At 50.2% G+C, this 13,797-nt stretch overlaps 1 protein-coding gene across 1 annotated transcript in view; it reads left to right on the top strand.

Moving 5' to 3' along the window:
* The first annotated feature begins 2,490 nt into the window (after positions 1 to 2,490).
* MPRIP (myosin phosphatase Rho interacting protein) overlaps positions 2,491 to 13,797 on the top strand; it is a 117,213-nt gene continuing 105,906 nt past the window's right edge. Inside the window, exons 1-2 of the mRNA XM_023196113.3 lie at positions 2,491 to 2,564; positions 4,838 to 4,903. Of these exons, the coding sequence (XP_023051881.1) occupies positions 4,901 to 4,903 (3 nt within the window). The 5' untranslated portion in view covers positions 2,491 to 2,564; positions 4,838 to 4,900. The remainder of the gene's footprint in view (positions 2,565 to 4,837; positions 4,904 to 13,797) is intronic.

Below are 13,797 nucleotides of genomic sequence, written 5' to 3' on the forward strand. Positions count from 1 at the left end.
ACCCTCTGCTCTGTGTCCGCCCCGCCTGCCCACTTGGATCAGTCCCCTCTGCGGTGATCCATATCAAGAAGTCACAGCCCAGCAAGGTGGCTGCTGCAGGCTCCCTGCTGTGCAGCACCCAGGGCCATGCACACAGGGGTCCTGAGTGGAGGTTTGCTGAGGATGTCTGGGTTGAGACCAGGGCTCGGGTTTTGAGAGAACAGATGCTGATCCCTCGGCTCCCCACAGTTCCTCCTAGAGAAAGGTCAGGTAAATGTAGCTGATTATGTGACAACACCCCAAGCCCTGCCTCCAGAGGCCAGGGTGGTGGTGCACAGTCAAGATGGAGATGGAGGAATGGCTTGGCAGGCTAGCCTCTGACCTCACATGTGTGCACTTGTGGCCGGCAAGAGGCCCAGCTGGGAGTCACAGAGTCCGAATACACACAAGGAGTTGTCCAACTCTGGCTTTCCCGTGCAAGGCCTCTGGGTGGAGTCTGCTTAGGATGTGCGCTTCTGGATGGGATGTGGAGATGTTGAGCGTGTGTGCCCACCTGGAGGCTTGCTGGGCACAGCTGGAGTTCGTAGAGAGCACAGACCTCTCCTTGCCTTTGCTTCTGCCTTCCCAGGTGGGATCTCCACCACACACCCTTTAGCCCTCCTGCACTGTGTCTGCAGCCAACACCCATCCCCTGTTGTATCAAAGCAAGCCTCTCCTGTCCTTGCAGCTTTCCCCCGACCCGAGGCACACAGCTCCACTTGCACCATTCATGAGGAAAGCCAGTGCTCCTGGGGACCTTGAGAACCCTGCAAGAGAAGCCAAGAAAAGAGGGGTTCTTGGTTCAGCCTGGAGGCTGTGTGGCCTCTGGCATGTGGCCTGCCCTCTCTGACTCACAGTCTGCAGCTACCAAATGAGGTAGTGTGGTGGGGCCTCCTAGTTTGGAGAGCACTGAATAAAAAGCACATCAGGAGGGCCCATGAGGGGTTCTGCGCGTGTAAGCAGCAGTCAGAGAACTTGGGTTTTAATTTGTGTTTCCTCCCTGCAAAAGGGACTGGATAAATGGGCCTGGTTGTACCTTTTCCAATGCGTTCTCGCCAGCTGGGTGTGGCTGAGGAAGGAGATGGAGCCAGAGTGTCTGTCTAGATCCCCGTGTTGAGCTCCTACCCGTGGTCTGGGGAGTGGGGACTCTGTGGATGATAAAATAGAGCAATGCCTCACATTTGTTGAGACCTCACAGGCCAGACACTGCTCAGTGTTCTTTGTGCTCATGCAGCTTTTAAATTGAGATATAATTCACCTATCTTAGGATTCACTCTCTTAAAGTATACAGTTTGGTGAGTTTTAGCATATTTACAATGTTGTGCAACCATCTCCACTGTCTAATTCTAGAACATTTTAGTCACCCATGAAAGAAACCCCATACCTGTTAGCTGTCTCTCCTTATTTCCTTTCCTCCAGTCCCTAGCAACCGCTAATCTGCTTTCTGTGCTGTGGATTTGCCTATTCTAGACCATTTGTGTAAGTGGAATTCTGTAATATGTGGGCTTTTGTGTCTGGCTTCTTTGACTTAGCATCATGTTTTCGGGGTTCCTTGGTGTTGTATGTTAGTGCTTCATTCCTTTTTCTGGCTGAATAATATTCCCTTGTGTGGATCCATCAAACTTTGCACATCCATTCGTCTGTCCGTGGATATTTGGGCTGTTACCACCTTTTGGCAATTGTGAATAATACTGCTATGAACATTCATGTGCAGGTTTTTATTTGAGCCCCTGTTTTCCATTTTCTTGGGTGTGTATACATGGGGTGAAATTGCTGGGCCCTGGTAACTCTGCCTTTAACTTTCCGAGGAACTGCCAGACTTTTCCAAGGTGGCAGCACTGTTTTACATCCCTGTGCTGGGTTTTACTGATTGCATTATCTCATCAGTCCTCACATCAGAGTCATGAGGTTTAGGTAGAATTGTCATCACTCTCACTTTTCAGATCGGAGAGTTTGAACTCAGAGGGTTTCTGCACGCAGCCACACAGCCAGTCAGTTGATGATTCTTTGGCCAGAGCTGGCTTTGATCACGAAAGCAGTCTCTTCTCCAGGCCCTGTTTTGTGTCTTCAGCATGAGGCTTTTTGACTGTGTTGTTCATGTCCTATTTCCTGGCTCCTATGTAAGCACACATTGACGCTTACATATTTGTTGAATAAAATGTCATTTTTTCCTGATCTTGGTGGCTTGATCAGTAGCTTGCAGGAGACAGCATGTCTTAGGGGATCCTGTACTCTCCAGGTTTTCACACTCCTGCCAGGGCCTGTGTGCTCTCCACCCTGGATGCTGCAGAATCCCCACCAGCCTCTGACTCTCAAGCAGCCACAGATGCACTGCAGTGGGAATAGCGTTATGACCTCTGCAGAGCAGAGGCAACGTCTGTTTCCAGCGAGTGCTTGCTGTTAACTTGACCTGTTCTCTTTTCTGGGTTGAAGGCTGCTGGTGACCTGCCCTCTTTTTTCTCCTCTAGGCAAAGCCCATTTATGGTGGTTGGCTGCTCCTGGCTCCAGATGGGACTGACTTTGACAACCCGGTGCACCGGTCTCGGGTAAGCACATCAGAGCCAACTCTCGGGGTCGGACGAACCGGAGAAGGGACCCATCTAAGGGTGAACTGGCAAGTGGAAGAGGGAGATGGAGAGTTGAACAGTGGATCCTGGGATGGCAGGATCAGCAGGGCTCCCCCATTTGGCACACTTGTATGTTGTACAGAAAAGGTCTCAGGTATACGTGTGGTGCTCCCTTCAGAATGAGGAGCTCTCATGTGGGTGTTGCCTGTTTTATGGGTCAGCTTGACTCTAGGAACAGTCAAATGGAAGAGGCAAAAGAGCAGTTAAAGGTTTGCGTTATGCCGAGCAGCTCCCAGTTCCTTCCATGCCAAGGCCTGCCCCTGTAGTACCTCTCTTCCTCCTGAACCAGGGGTTCAGCACACTAGCACTAGTAAAGGGTTGGGGGCCCAGAGGCCTTGGCTTACCTCTTACTAAAATGTACATTGCCCAGGGCGGGGCCCCGCTAGAGCTGTTACCACCATTGGCCTGACCTGTGGTTTGTTTCTCTGCCAGGAAGCCCCTCTGGATTTGACTCCAGTTACAAAACTCTCCTTCCTCACAAACTAAAGTGCTGCCGCTCGCACCCTATAAATTGCTTCTACTCAGCCCCCTCCATCCCTGGGAGGTCCTTTTCCTCTTCTTAGTTTCTGCTGCTCACCCCTTCCCCACCCTGAATATTACACTTTGGAGTAGGGACCTCAGGCTGTGTATTCTGGTCCCACAGGCCTTGCATTGTGTCTCTGGTCTTTGGGATTTCTTCTACAATGGGTTTTGATTTCAAAGGCAGCACATAAGGCCCTTGGAAATGTTCCTAGGAAACATGTTCAGGTGGCCTCCTCTACACACCCAGCATAGACCAGCCCTCTACAGGGCCTCTTTGCAAGGCCCTTGGAGTCCCTGTTCATGCCACCCAGACAGAAGGACTCAGGAATAACTGGTCCAGCTGGACTGCAGTTTCCAGGGAGTAGTTCCCTTTCCTGTTTTATATTGAGGTTGTACAAAATTGCCATTTCCAGCCTCTGACAGGAGTCATTATTATAAATGAGAACCCTGACCCAAAGCAGAGAGATGTGCTTTTATAGTCGGTGCTTGTGGCCTTAACTGCCAGTTAAACTCTGAATATTGTTGGGCCCTCCCCTCCCCTCCTGTTACAAAACTCTCCTTCCTCACAAACTTTCTTACAGTGCTACCGCTCCTTTCCTTCCCTTTCCCTTTCCTTTTTTGGAGACAGAGTCTTGCTCTGTCACCCAGGCTGGAGTGCAGTGGCGTGATCTCGATTCAGTGCAGCCTCGACCTCCCAGGTTTGTGTGATCCTCTTACCTCAGCCTCCTGAGTAGCTGGGACTACAGGCGTGCATCACCATGCCTAGCTAATTTTTGTGTTTTTTGTGGAGACAGGCTTTCAGCATGCTGCCCAGGCTGGATTGGGCTTGTTGAAATGTTGAAAATAGGTCATGGACCCTTGTGATGATTTGGGGCTGGGAGCTGTGCCTGTCATTCACGACCTGGGCCAGCAGACTCGCATTATGGACAAAGCCCTTCTCCCCACACAGAGGAAGACATACACCTCATAGTCCTTTTCATTTCAGCTCCTGGTGGCATCTGACCACTGTGGGCATTTCCCAGTGGTCTGGCTTTTGGAGGGAGTGTAGAGCGGGGGACGCTCTGTGCCAGTTGGTCACTCCTTGGATATTGGAGTTATTTCCACTGATCTTGCTGCTCCTCTGTTTTGATTTTCATTAGCTCATTTCACCTCAGTGAATTCTGGAGCCTGGCTGTTTTCGTGCCTCCTCTTTGCCAGTGGATCATCAGAACAACCCCTTTTGTAGCAGTTTCCCAGATTTTTTTCAGAAGTGGTGAATCCATGCCTTGGCATTCCTGGATTATTCCATGTCATGTCAGATCATTCATTAAATAAATATTGACACATATCATGTGATGCATTCTGTGCTGGGCACCATCAGGAATACAAAAAGGTAACCACACATTGTTTCTGTTCCTGAGGAGCTTCCAAATGTTTAAAAAAAAAAAAAACAGCTTCTTGTTAAGCCTCAATCACGCATATGATTTGGGCCTTTCTCCCAGCCCAGTCCTGGCTGATGAATCAACATTCTTATACCTCGAGTCCCTCTTTTCCTGCCATCTGCCCCAGAAGTGGAATCTGTGGAGCCACCTTCCTTAGATACGGGCTTGTCAGACATGGGAACTCCAGAAGCCAAGCTCTGGGGCCAGGACCCAGATCCTCCTAACCAACCTCCTTGTGCTCCATTGCAGAAATGGCAGCGACGGTTCTTCATCCTTTACGAGCACGGCCTCTTGCGCTACGCCCTGGATGAGATGGTAAGTGTTACCTTGCCTGCTCCCTGTCCCCAGCCTTCACCAAGTCCCTCCATTACAGTGCCCTTGCGTTGTTGTGTGAGAGCACAGCAGCTATGTGCTCTCACTTGTGTCTCTTTGGGAGTGTGGAATGTTTTGAAGAATTTGTGGCACCTGCTGGAGACAGCTTTAAAAACCCAGACCTTTGGTTTGAAGCATCATCTTCTGTAGTCTTGAGTGAGAGGAAGAAGTGAGGGAGGAAGTGATTTCTGTTCAAGGCTGATAGTGTGGACTTGGCCGGAGCACTCCTGGTTAGGGGAAAGCAGGGGCAAAGTCCTGGGTCACAGTGAGGACGTTTGCAGGCTGTGGACCTGTGGGTGTGGGGCGGGGAATGGCCCTGGGGCTGGCACGTGTGCTCACGTGCCTAGTCCTGGGGTTGCCTGTCAGTTCTGAGACTGTAATTGGTTTTGCTTGTCTCATTTGAGCTTGGCATAGTTTTCTGAGGTGACTTCAGAGGCCTCCTGGTCACAGGGTCAGCGTTCTTCTGGTCACTAAACCAGGCAGACAGGCTCCTTCCTGCTCCCCACCTCCCTGGTTTTCCAGTTGCTAACTGGGCTGGATGAGTGTTTGCTGCTGTTGCCCCAGAGGCCAAACCTGAAAATCAACTAGGTGGAATTTCTGGCTTTTCTTTTTCCACCCATTTTATCTCCTGACTCTTTCTGTAAAGGAGATTAGTTTCTCCTAATTAATCTAAAGTAGGACTGCATTCCAAACTTTGTAAAGGGTTGAAGATGGGAGATTTGATTGCCTTTTCCAGTTCCACTTGGTGGGTGAATGTTTGTATGCACATATGTGCAGCATTGTAAAATTGGGACTGTCCTGGAAAGTCTGGTCTCACTATGAAATAGGCAGCCCCTGCCTATCCTACCCAGAGTTCGTTTCTTTGCTGCAGGGGCGAGACAGACTCTGGAAGTATGAGTGGAGATAACTGTGCCCTCTAGGGACCTTCCAGACTGCGGGAGGGGGTGGCGGGGGCGCCTGGGATTTTTGGGTAGTCATTAGAGCTCACATGTGCAATGACCAGAAGTGGGCGTGTTTGTACTGGAGTCCTAACCTTTGTGATGTGATACTTTTTCTACTTTTGTTTCTGGGGTGAATTAAGAGGATGATACTGTAATCCTGTATCAACTGTCACCTCACTGGTTCCTTCTTAAAAAGAGTTGTCTTCCTTTTCATTCTTTCTGGTGAGCATATGTGTACATCATGATTAGAGCATAGGGGTTTTTTACTTTGGGAACATCTGTGCTCCAGGGTAGTGGATTAGAGGTGAGCACCGATGGTGGACTTGGCTGAAAGTAGGAGCAGGGAGACAATGCATTTGGACACTCCATTCCTTTGAGGCAAGAAAGCAGACCTGGAGGATAGACTTCACACTTCTTGTTCTCCTGGCTTAGCCCTTACACAGGGAGTAGCCCTGGGGTCAGAGCTGGGCTCCTGCAGCTGTGAGGTTTACCTTGCGTCCCTGTGGCTGGCTGACTGGCTAAGTCCTGCAGTTGACTCAACAGTACCAGAGGAGCCTCAAGAGGTCACTGGATTATATTCAGGCTGGGCTGGGTCATGAACCATCCCAAAAAAACAGAGCTCCCTGCACTGTTTCCTTGGGGACTGATAATTTCGGTCAGGAAATCTTTCTTTAGGTCTAACTAAAGTCAAGTAAAATCCATTATTCCCTCTGGCTTAGTTGCACAAGCACAAAGAGAGTAGCTCCTGGGGACGCCTTGGTGCTGGCACAAGTGCAGAGCACATGCTGCCTCCCAGACGTGGCTTCTGGATAATTGAGGCCGCCTAGCCAGAAGCACCGACACTGTGGTTTCCCAGCAACCTGGATATGAGTTGCATATTATTTCATGGAGTGCTCAGGCAGAGGTGGGACTGTGCCAGGGATGTGGGGAAAGAAAGAAGCCCCAGGGAAAACTTGGACTGAGCGAGGGCATGGGGGCAGGCCCAGAGCTGGGAGTTTTGGGCCATGGGCTGCTTTCTGGCAGATGACCTGGGAGCTGGAGAGACTGACCCAGTGAGCCCATTAGTAAATACTGCTCTGCCTAGCCGAGGCCATGGAGGGGTTTCCCTGTTGTATCTGGAAGGTCATAGGAGAAGGTTGCAAGGAGGCAGTTGGGTAAAAGCCAGGTGGGAGGAGGCAGAGGCTGGAAGAATTTCTCCAGCACCCAGTGCTCTGCATCAGGGTTTGTTCCTCAGAGCCACTCCCCAAGGTGAGCAGACAGCCCGTGGCCCAAGATCTCCAGTTTAACGGTCAGCCACCCTGAGCTGAGAGTCCCACCCAAAACAGGCTGGCAGAATCCTGAGACCTGGAGCAGGAAAACTCCATTTCAGGCAGGCTCATGTGTGGGTGAACTCAAGCCAAGCTGGAAGCTTCCTTTGTGAGTGCCTGGAAATAGACCAGTGGTCCTCAGCGTTGTGCCTCCCAGGGCCACTGGCCATGTCTGGAGTCATCCTTGATTGTCACAACTGGGGCAGGGCTGCTGCTGGCATCTAGTGGGTGGAGGCCAGGGATGCTGCTGAATCTCCTCCACTGAACAGCCCCCAGAACAAAGAAGGCTCCAGCCCAAAATGTCCACAGTGCCAAGGCCAAGAAACTGAGCAATTTTGACAAGGGTTTATTTAAATTCTTATTTATTTTTAAAAATGAAAATGTAAATGTGATTTGCTATTAGCTCTGCTCTTAAACAGCACAGGGTTCACCTGTCAGATTTCCTGGGAGTGAGGGGGATGATGGCACAGAGTCAGCTTACTGATGGTACAGTGCCAGTCGTGGAATGAGGTGGGCCTGTTTCTGATCTGGAGAGGTCTGTGGGGTGCTCCTGCACACCAGGCAAACCACAGGGCCTGCAGAACTGCTTGTGTGTGTGTGTGTGTACCAGGGAACACATAGGTGGCACTCCCTGCGTGGTGCCCTCAGACTACGATGTTGCAAAGCAAGCCCTACCTCAGCATTAGTCTTCAAAAGCAGCAGCTCTGAGCAGCCCCTGGCCACCTCTGACCCTCCCAGACTCACGTAATAAACTGTAGCATTTTATGGCTGGTCTGTGTCTTCCACACTCAGTCACCGTCTGTTTCGAATTGTTGCTGACATTTATACAATGTTACCATTTGATATCATTTGAATGTTATCTTGCCAACTAGACTGACTTGTTGTTGTGGATGGGCCCCTGATAATTCTTGGTGTTTCTCCCCCTTGTCTAGCATGGGGTTTGGGCAGCACAAATCTAGTCAGGTGTTCGATAAATGTTTGTGGAGTTGAACTACCAACTTTGTAGATGCCTCGCTGCATAATTTCTGCTCCCAACTTGAAAACCTTAAGACAGAGGGCGGGTAGGAAAAGAGAGAAGATAGGATAAGGGGTGTTCCTCGGAGGGAGATTACGGATGTAGTGACCCTTAGGGATTACTCAGCAGAAGGGAGAAAACTTCCCAAGAGCTCCAGAGAACCGGGATGGGGTTACCTCAGCCCCACTGGGTTGGGACCTGGAGAGGAAGATGGACATCAGGAGGTCACAGCGTGCAGGAGGAGGAGGAAGGCAGCAGTCCCTGGATCTGGGGACAGTGGCTTCAGGAAGCCCTTTCTGCTCGGGGACTTCTGCTGGGGCTGGGGCTGGGGCTGCTGGACCTCATCCAGTTCCGGAGGCTGACCATTGCCTCTCCAGGCAGCCCTGAGATGGGACTAACTTTGGGGAATCTCTTTTCCTTTTTTGGGAAATTTCTTTCTCGATACACCCACGTACCCTGTAACTGGTGGGTGTGGAAGAGAGGCAAATTTCCCGAAAAAGGAAAAGAAATTTTTCAAATGCAGGCTGAGGTGAGGTGGGGTCCAGGCTGCCTCACAGACAAGTAAGAGCCTGAGAGATTTGGCTGGGCCCCTGGGTTTTCAGGAGTGGATGAAGCAACAATCTAGAAACCTGGATTGCTGCCTCTGTCCTCTGCCTTTGTTTCTCTGCCTATAAAATGCTGCCCATGATTTTACCTAATTCTGCCACTGAGTTTTTGGGGACTCATGTCAAGCTGAGGTGTGGATGTCACCAGATGTCACTGGATGTCACCAGATGTCACTAGAAGGCTCTTGGGAAGAGCTCTAGGTCTAGAAGGAGAATGGGAGCTCCGGGAGCTTGGGGTGGAGCAGGCCAGGCAATGAGGCTTTGGGATTCTCACAGGCCTGCTCTCCAAGGCAAAAAGCTCATCAAATGCTTTGTTAGAATGTTTTTAACTGTGGTAAGTACACAGGAAGTTCACCATCTTAATCGTTTTTAAGTGTGCAGTTCAGTGGCATTAAGTACATTCACATTGTTGCACAACCACCACCACCACCATTCCTCTCCAGGACCCTTTTTGACTTGCTAACTGAACTGTGCACCCATTGAACTATAACTCCCTTCCCCAGCCCCCGGAAACCCCCATGCTACTCTCTGGCTCTATGAATTTGACTCCTCCAGCACCTCACATAAATGGGATCGTGCAGTGTTTGTCCTTTGTGACTGGCGCATTTCAGTCAGCATAAGGTCCTGAAAGATCGTCCGGGTTGGTGTCAGAATTTCCTTCCTCCTGATTATGGTAGATCTAATGCTTTTGGACCGTGTCTGCTGACCCCGAGCCTCTCACACATGGAAGCCATAGAGAGACTGAGGCCACCTTCTGTGGCAGGCATGGTGCTGAGGGCCGGCCTCTATGGTGTGGAGCTCTGCTCCGTCCTAGCCTGGAGAGTCCTTGAGCGTCGCGAGAGATGAGAGCTGCCTGACTGTGTAGGGGGCATGCTAAGGACTCATAGCTCAGCTCGTATCCTCAGGCATAGTAGAGAAAACACTTTTAGCTCTTGGATATGTGCCTTTTTCAGGGACAACCTGAGAGTTTGTCAGTCCCATAAGATGTGAAGATCCAGCCTGATAAATTAATTTGGGGTGCCTGTGTACTTGTGTGTAAAGTAAATAGGCTCGGTCCAAAGGATCTTCACAGCATTCCAAGTGCAGATAGGTTAGGATTCTGGCTTCTTTTGAGTTTGCTTCCTATAGGAGAGGTCCAGGAGGTTACCTTGTTCTTGGGACCTCTGCTCACCTCGCTCTTGACAAATTTCTGCTACTTTTGGTAGTGTTAAAGCCATGAGCAGCCCAAAGTTGCCTGGGCCTGTGAGAGCCTAGGAGGAGCTCTCCTAGGCTGAGAGCTGAGGAGAGCCCTGCTGAGCCCTGCTGTCTTTAGGATCTGTCATTTGAGGTTTCTCCCTTTTCTGCAGCTAATCGCCCAGTTCCCGTTGCTCCCTAAGCCTTTTTTTTTTTTTGCAGATGATGCCCTGCATCAGAATCTGCAGGGCGAGGCTGGGAAACCAGTTTAAATAACCACTCTACATGTTTTTTTGTTTGTTTTTGTTTTTGAGTCGGACTCTCACTCTGTCACCAGAGAGAGAGAGGCGTGATCTTGGCTCACTGCAACCTCCGTCTCCCGGGTTCAAGTGATTCTCCTGCCTCAGACTCCCAAGTAGCTGAAACTGCAGGTGCATGCCACCACGCCTGGCTAATTTTTTGTATTTTTAGTAGAGACAGGATTTCATCGTGTTAGCCAGGATGGTCTCCATCTCCTGACCTGGTGATCCACCCACCTCAGCCTCCCAAAGTCCGTGTGATTTCTAACCACTCCATTTGATAACTGCTGCTTCAAGCTCTGATTTTGTTTCCTCTAGTTCAGAGCTTTCCCAGGCAGGCGAGAGGAACCATCTACTCCTCCTTGGTGCTGAGGCACCTCCCGGGTATCTGATTCTTTGGGAACCATGGTGGCTGCTGTGTCCGTAACAGAGCAGTTGAGAGGACACTAGGCCATAGAAGGCCCCTTCTGTGGTGAAGCTCATACCTTTCAGTACCCATATAAGCACATGCAGACTAAATCCCTAGCAGAAGCATGATGTGTAGGCTCTTAAAGGCGGTGGGTGGTTGGGGAGGCAGAGAAGTCTTCTGGGAGGAGAGAGGTGGGACTTGTCTGCCTTCCCACTCATCACAGAGATTCGGGAGGAGCCATGTGCCCAGCAGGGCTCCTTGCTGGCACTTTCTGCCCATTTCTGTCCTACTCCTCACAATGGTATATACCATGTCCATTTCACAATTGAAAAGACTGAGCTCAGCCCACAGAGATTGTGAGGTGTCTGAACTAGTGAGTGACAGACCTTGATGTGTAGGCAAGGCAGACTCCTGCTGAGAGAGGGATGGTGTCTTTCCTTCCCCAAGTGATCTTGTCCTTGACATTCAGAGAGGCCGCTCCACCAGCACCTGTTGCCTCATGCGGGCAGGAAATAGGGCTTGCTGAAGGCCAGGCAGGGCTCTCAGCATCCTTCCTAACCCTCTGGCTTGTCTGTTGCTGCAGACTGACCCAACTACAGTAGTTGACCTGTGTCTTTATTAATGCCATTGAACCAAGCTAGCTGTAGGCCTGCAACCTTGTAGGGTCCACCTGCCTTTTTTACTACATGGGCATATGAATATATATTCAGAGAGATTTATAGAAATCAGAACAATAAGAACGTGGAGCCTGTAACTGTCTGAGAGGCAGAGAAGCTTCCTCAGGCCTGGAGACCTTTCATGTTTAAAGGACAAGAAGGGGCAAAACAGGGAACCAAGGAATGTGTTTTATGGGTCAGTCTTGTACTTTCAGATTTAACTTTAAATCTGTCATGTTTCAGCCTTGCCCTGGCCTTTGTGCTTTCTCATGAGGTCCTGGTCGCAAGGGGAAGGAGGCAGGTCCTGCTGTGTGGTATATGGAGCCTGAGTACCTTAGGGAGGGCTTGTTGGGGTGGGGTCAGTAACTGTGGGGTCACCCAGGCCCTCTCTCCCTGTGTAGGCACCTCCTAGGCTATTCGGACCACAGGAAGCCCTGTGTTCTTCCCACCTCTGCTCAGCTGCTCATTTCGAGTTCTGTGCTGTGTGTTTTCAGAATCAGATCATTTTTAAAAACAACTTTGGACTCAGGTGTGTTTTCATCTTTACACGAGCCCCATGAGCAAGATATGAGGGGCTGTTAATGGGGGAGGCAGCCCTCCAGCCCCTCCTCATACATCGCATTCCCCTAGGGTCCCTAGGTGCTTTCAGACTTTTGGTTGAGAGACTTCGGTCTTTAAGTGAAATTCTGCACGGAGTCTTAATACAAGTTTTAAAATGTATACAGTTAGATATGCTGCTTTATTCTACTAAAATACAAAAAAATTAGCCGGGTGCGGTGGTGGACGCCTGTAGTCCCAGCTACTCAGGAGGCTGAGGCAGGAGAATGGCATGAACCCAGGAGGCGGAGCTTGCAGTGAGCTGAGATCGAGCCACTGCACTCCAGCCTGGGTGACAGAGCGAGACTCCGTATAAAAATAAAAATAAAAATAAAAAATACACGCTGACCAGACTGGACCAACCTCCTTCTCTGCAGAATTATCCAGGTGCCCAGAGGCCCAGATCACAGGCTTGTTCAGGAAAGGCACCTCTTCTTATGCAGTCATTTGATTATTTTTCCCAATGAATACATTTATTTTTTAAAGATTTCCCAAAGCAGTCAATGTCTTCAAGCTCTTTGCCAATAGTGACTGGTGAGTGAGCAACGCCCATGTTTATAGGTGAACTCTCAGGCACACAGGGGCTTGTGTTCACAAGAAGTGTCCGAGCCCGGGGCACAGTCCACTGGCTTACAGTGCTGGCACAGCCACGAGATGCCAGAAATTGAGGACAAGCCAGGGTGTTGAGAAGGTTCTTGCAGGGTGTTGAGGGTTTTTTTTTTTTTACCCCTGCATCCCGCCCCACTTGACTTTTCTGGGCACAGAGCCTTAGATGAGTCCCCATCCTATCTTCATTTGGTCATAACAATTGAGATGTTTCCTATTTGTAACAATGAATTCCTAAATGAAGAAAGATAGATTCTTGGCTGGAAGGTGAGGTCTGAACCAGTCCAGTGGAATCTGTGTGATGCTCTTTCAGCAGCAGGGAGTTGGTGGTATAATAAGTGGGGCAGGGAGGGCCCTGCTGGACTGAGCTTCCTGTAGGCCACTTTGCCTTAGAGCGTCTGTGGCCAGATTTAAGTTATTTTGAAACACTAAAGGTGAGTGAGCCAGGTCTGGGTGCAGGTGAACCCAGGTGGCATGGAAACACTTCCTAAGTGCTGTGAAAGTGGAGGGTAGGGGTCATAAGGGAAGCTCAGAGCCATTTGCTGACAAGTGACACTCACTTTTTTCCCCTAAAGTGTAATTTACGGTGACTCATGAAAGTTCACCCATTAGAATGGAGCACGTAGAGGTCAGAGCATTCTCTGTACCTCTGTGGGACCTTCGAGATGGATGTTGTTCTTAGGAAACTGGAGGCTGAACTTTAAGCCCCCTCCCTTCCTTTTATCATAGTTGGGAGGCTGGGGGTCCGGGAAGGGCTTGGGACCCAGTCTTGTAAGACTCTTGGACCCAAATCTGTTAGGCAGCAGCAGGTTCTGCCTTTGGGAGCTTTCTTGTTGTTTGCATGTCTGCCCAAAGTGACATTTCCCACACTGAAAGAATCAGGGAATGGAAGCCAGCAATGGTTAATCATGGGGCTGTGTGGACCAAAAACAGCCAACTCCTGAGGGTGACAGTCGGGGGTTCCCGCTGTGACCTGATCCAGACCTTCCATTTTGTGATGAGGAAGCTCAGCCACGGGGAGGGGTCGGGAGTGACTGAACCACAGATGTGGACAAGCAGCCGGGTCCCTGAATCTCCTGTCCCGACTTAGAGCCTGGGAGTTGCCCTTCGGGGAAGAGTGAGAGGGAAGAGACTGGCCCTGTGTGGGGCAATTTGGATGTTCTGTGTCTCCAGTATTGGATGTTCTGCACCTCCAGTATTAGAGCCGTACATGGATGGCTGAGCCCTGT

Source organism: Piliocolobus tephrosceles, chromosome 16 (assembly GCF_002776525.5).
Source record: "Piliocolobus tephrosceles isolate RC106 chromosome 16, ASM277652v3, whole genome shotgun sequence".
Lineage (NCBI taxonomy): Eukaryota > Metazoa > Chordata > Mammalia > Primates > Cercopithecidae > Piliocolobus > Piliocolobus tephrosceles.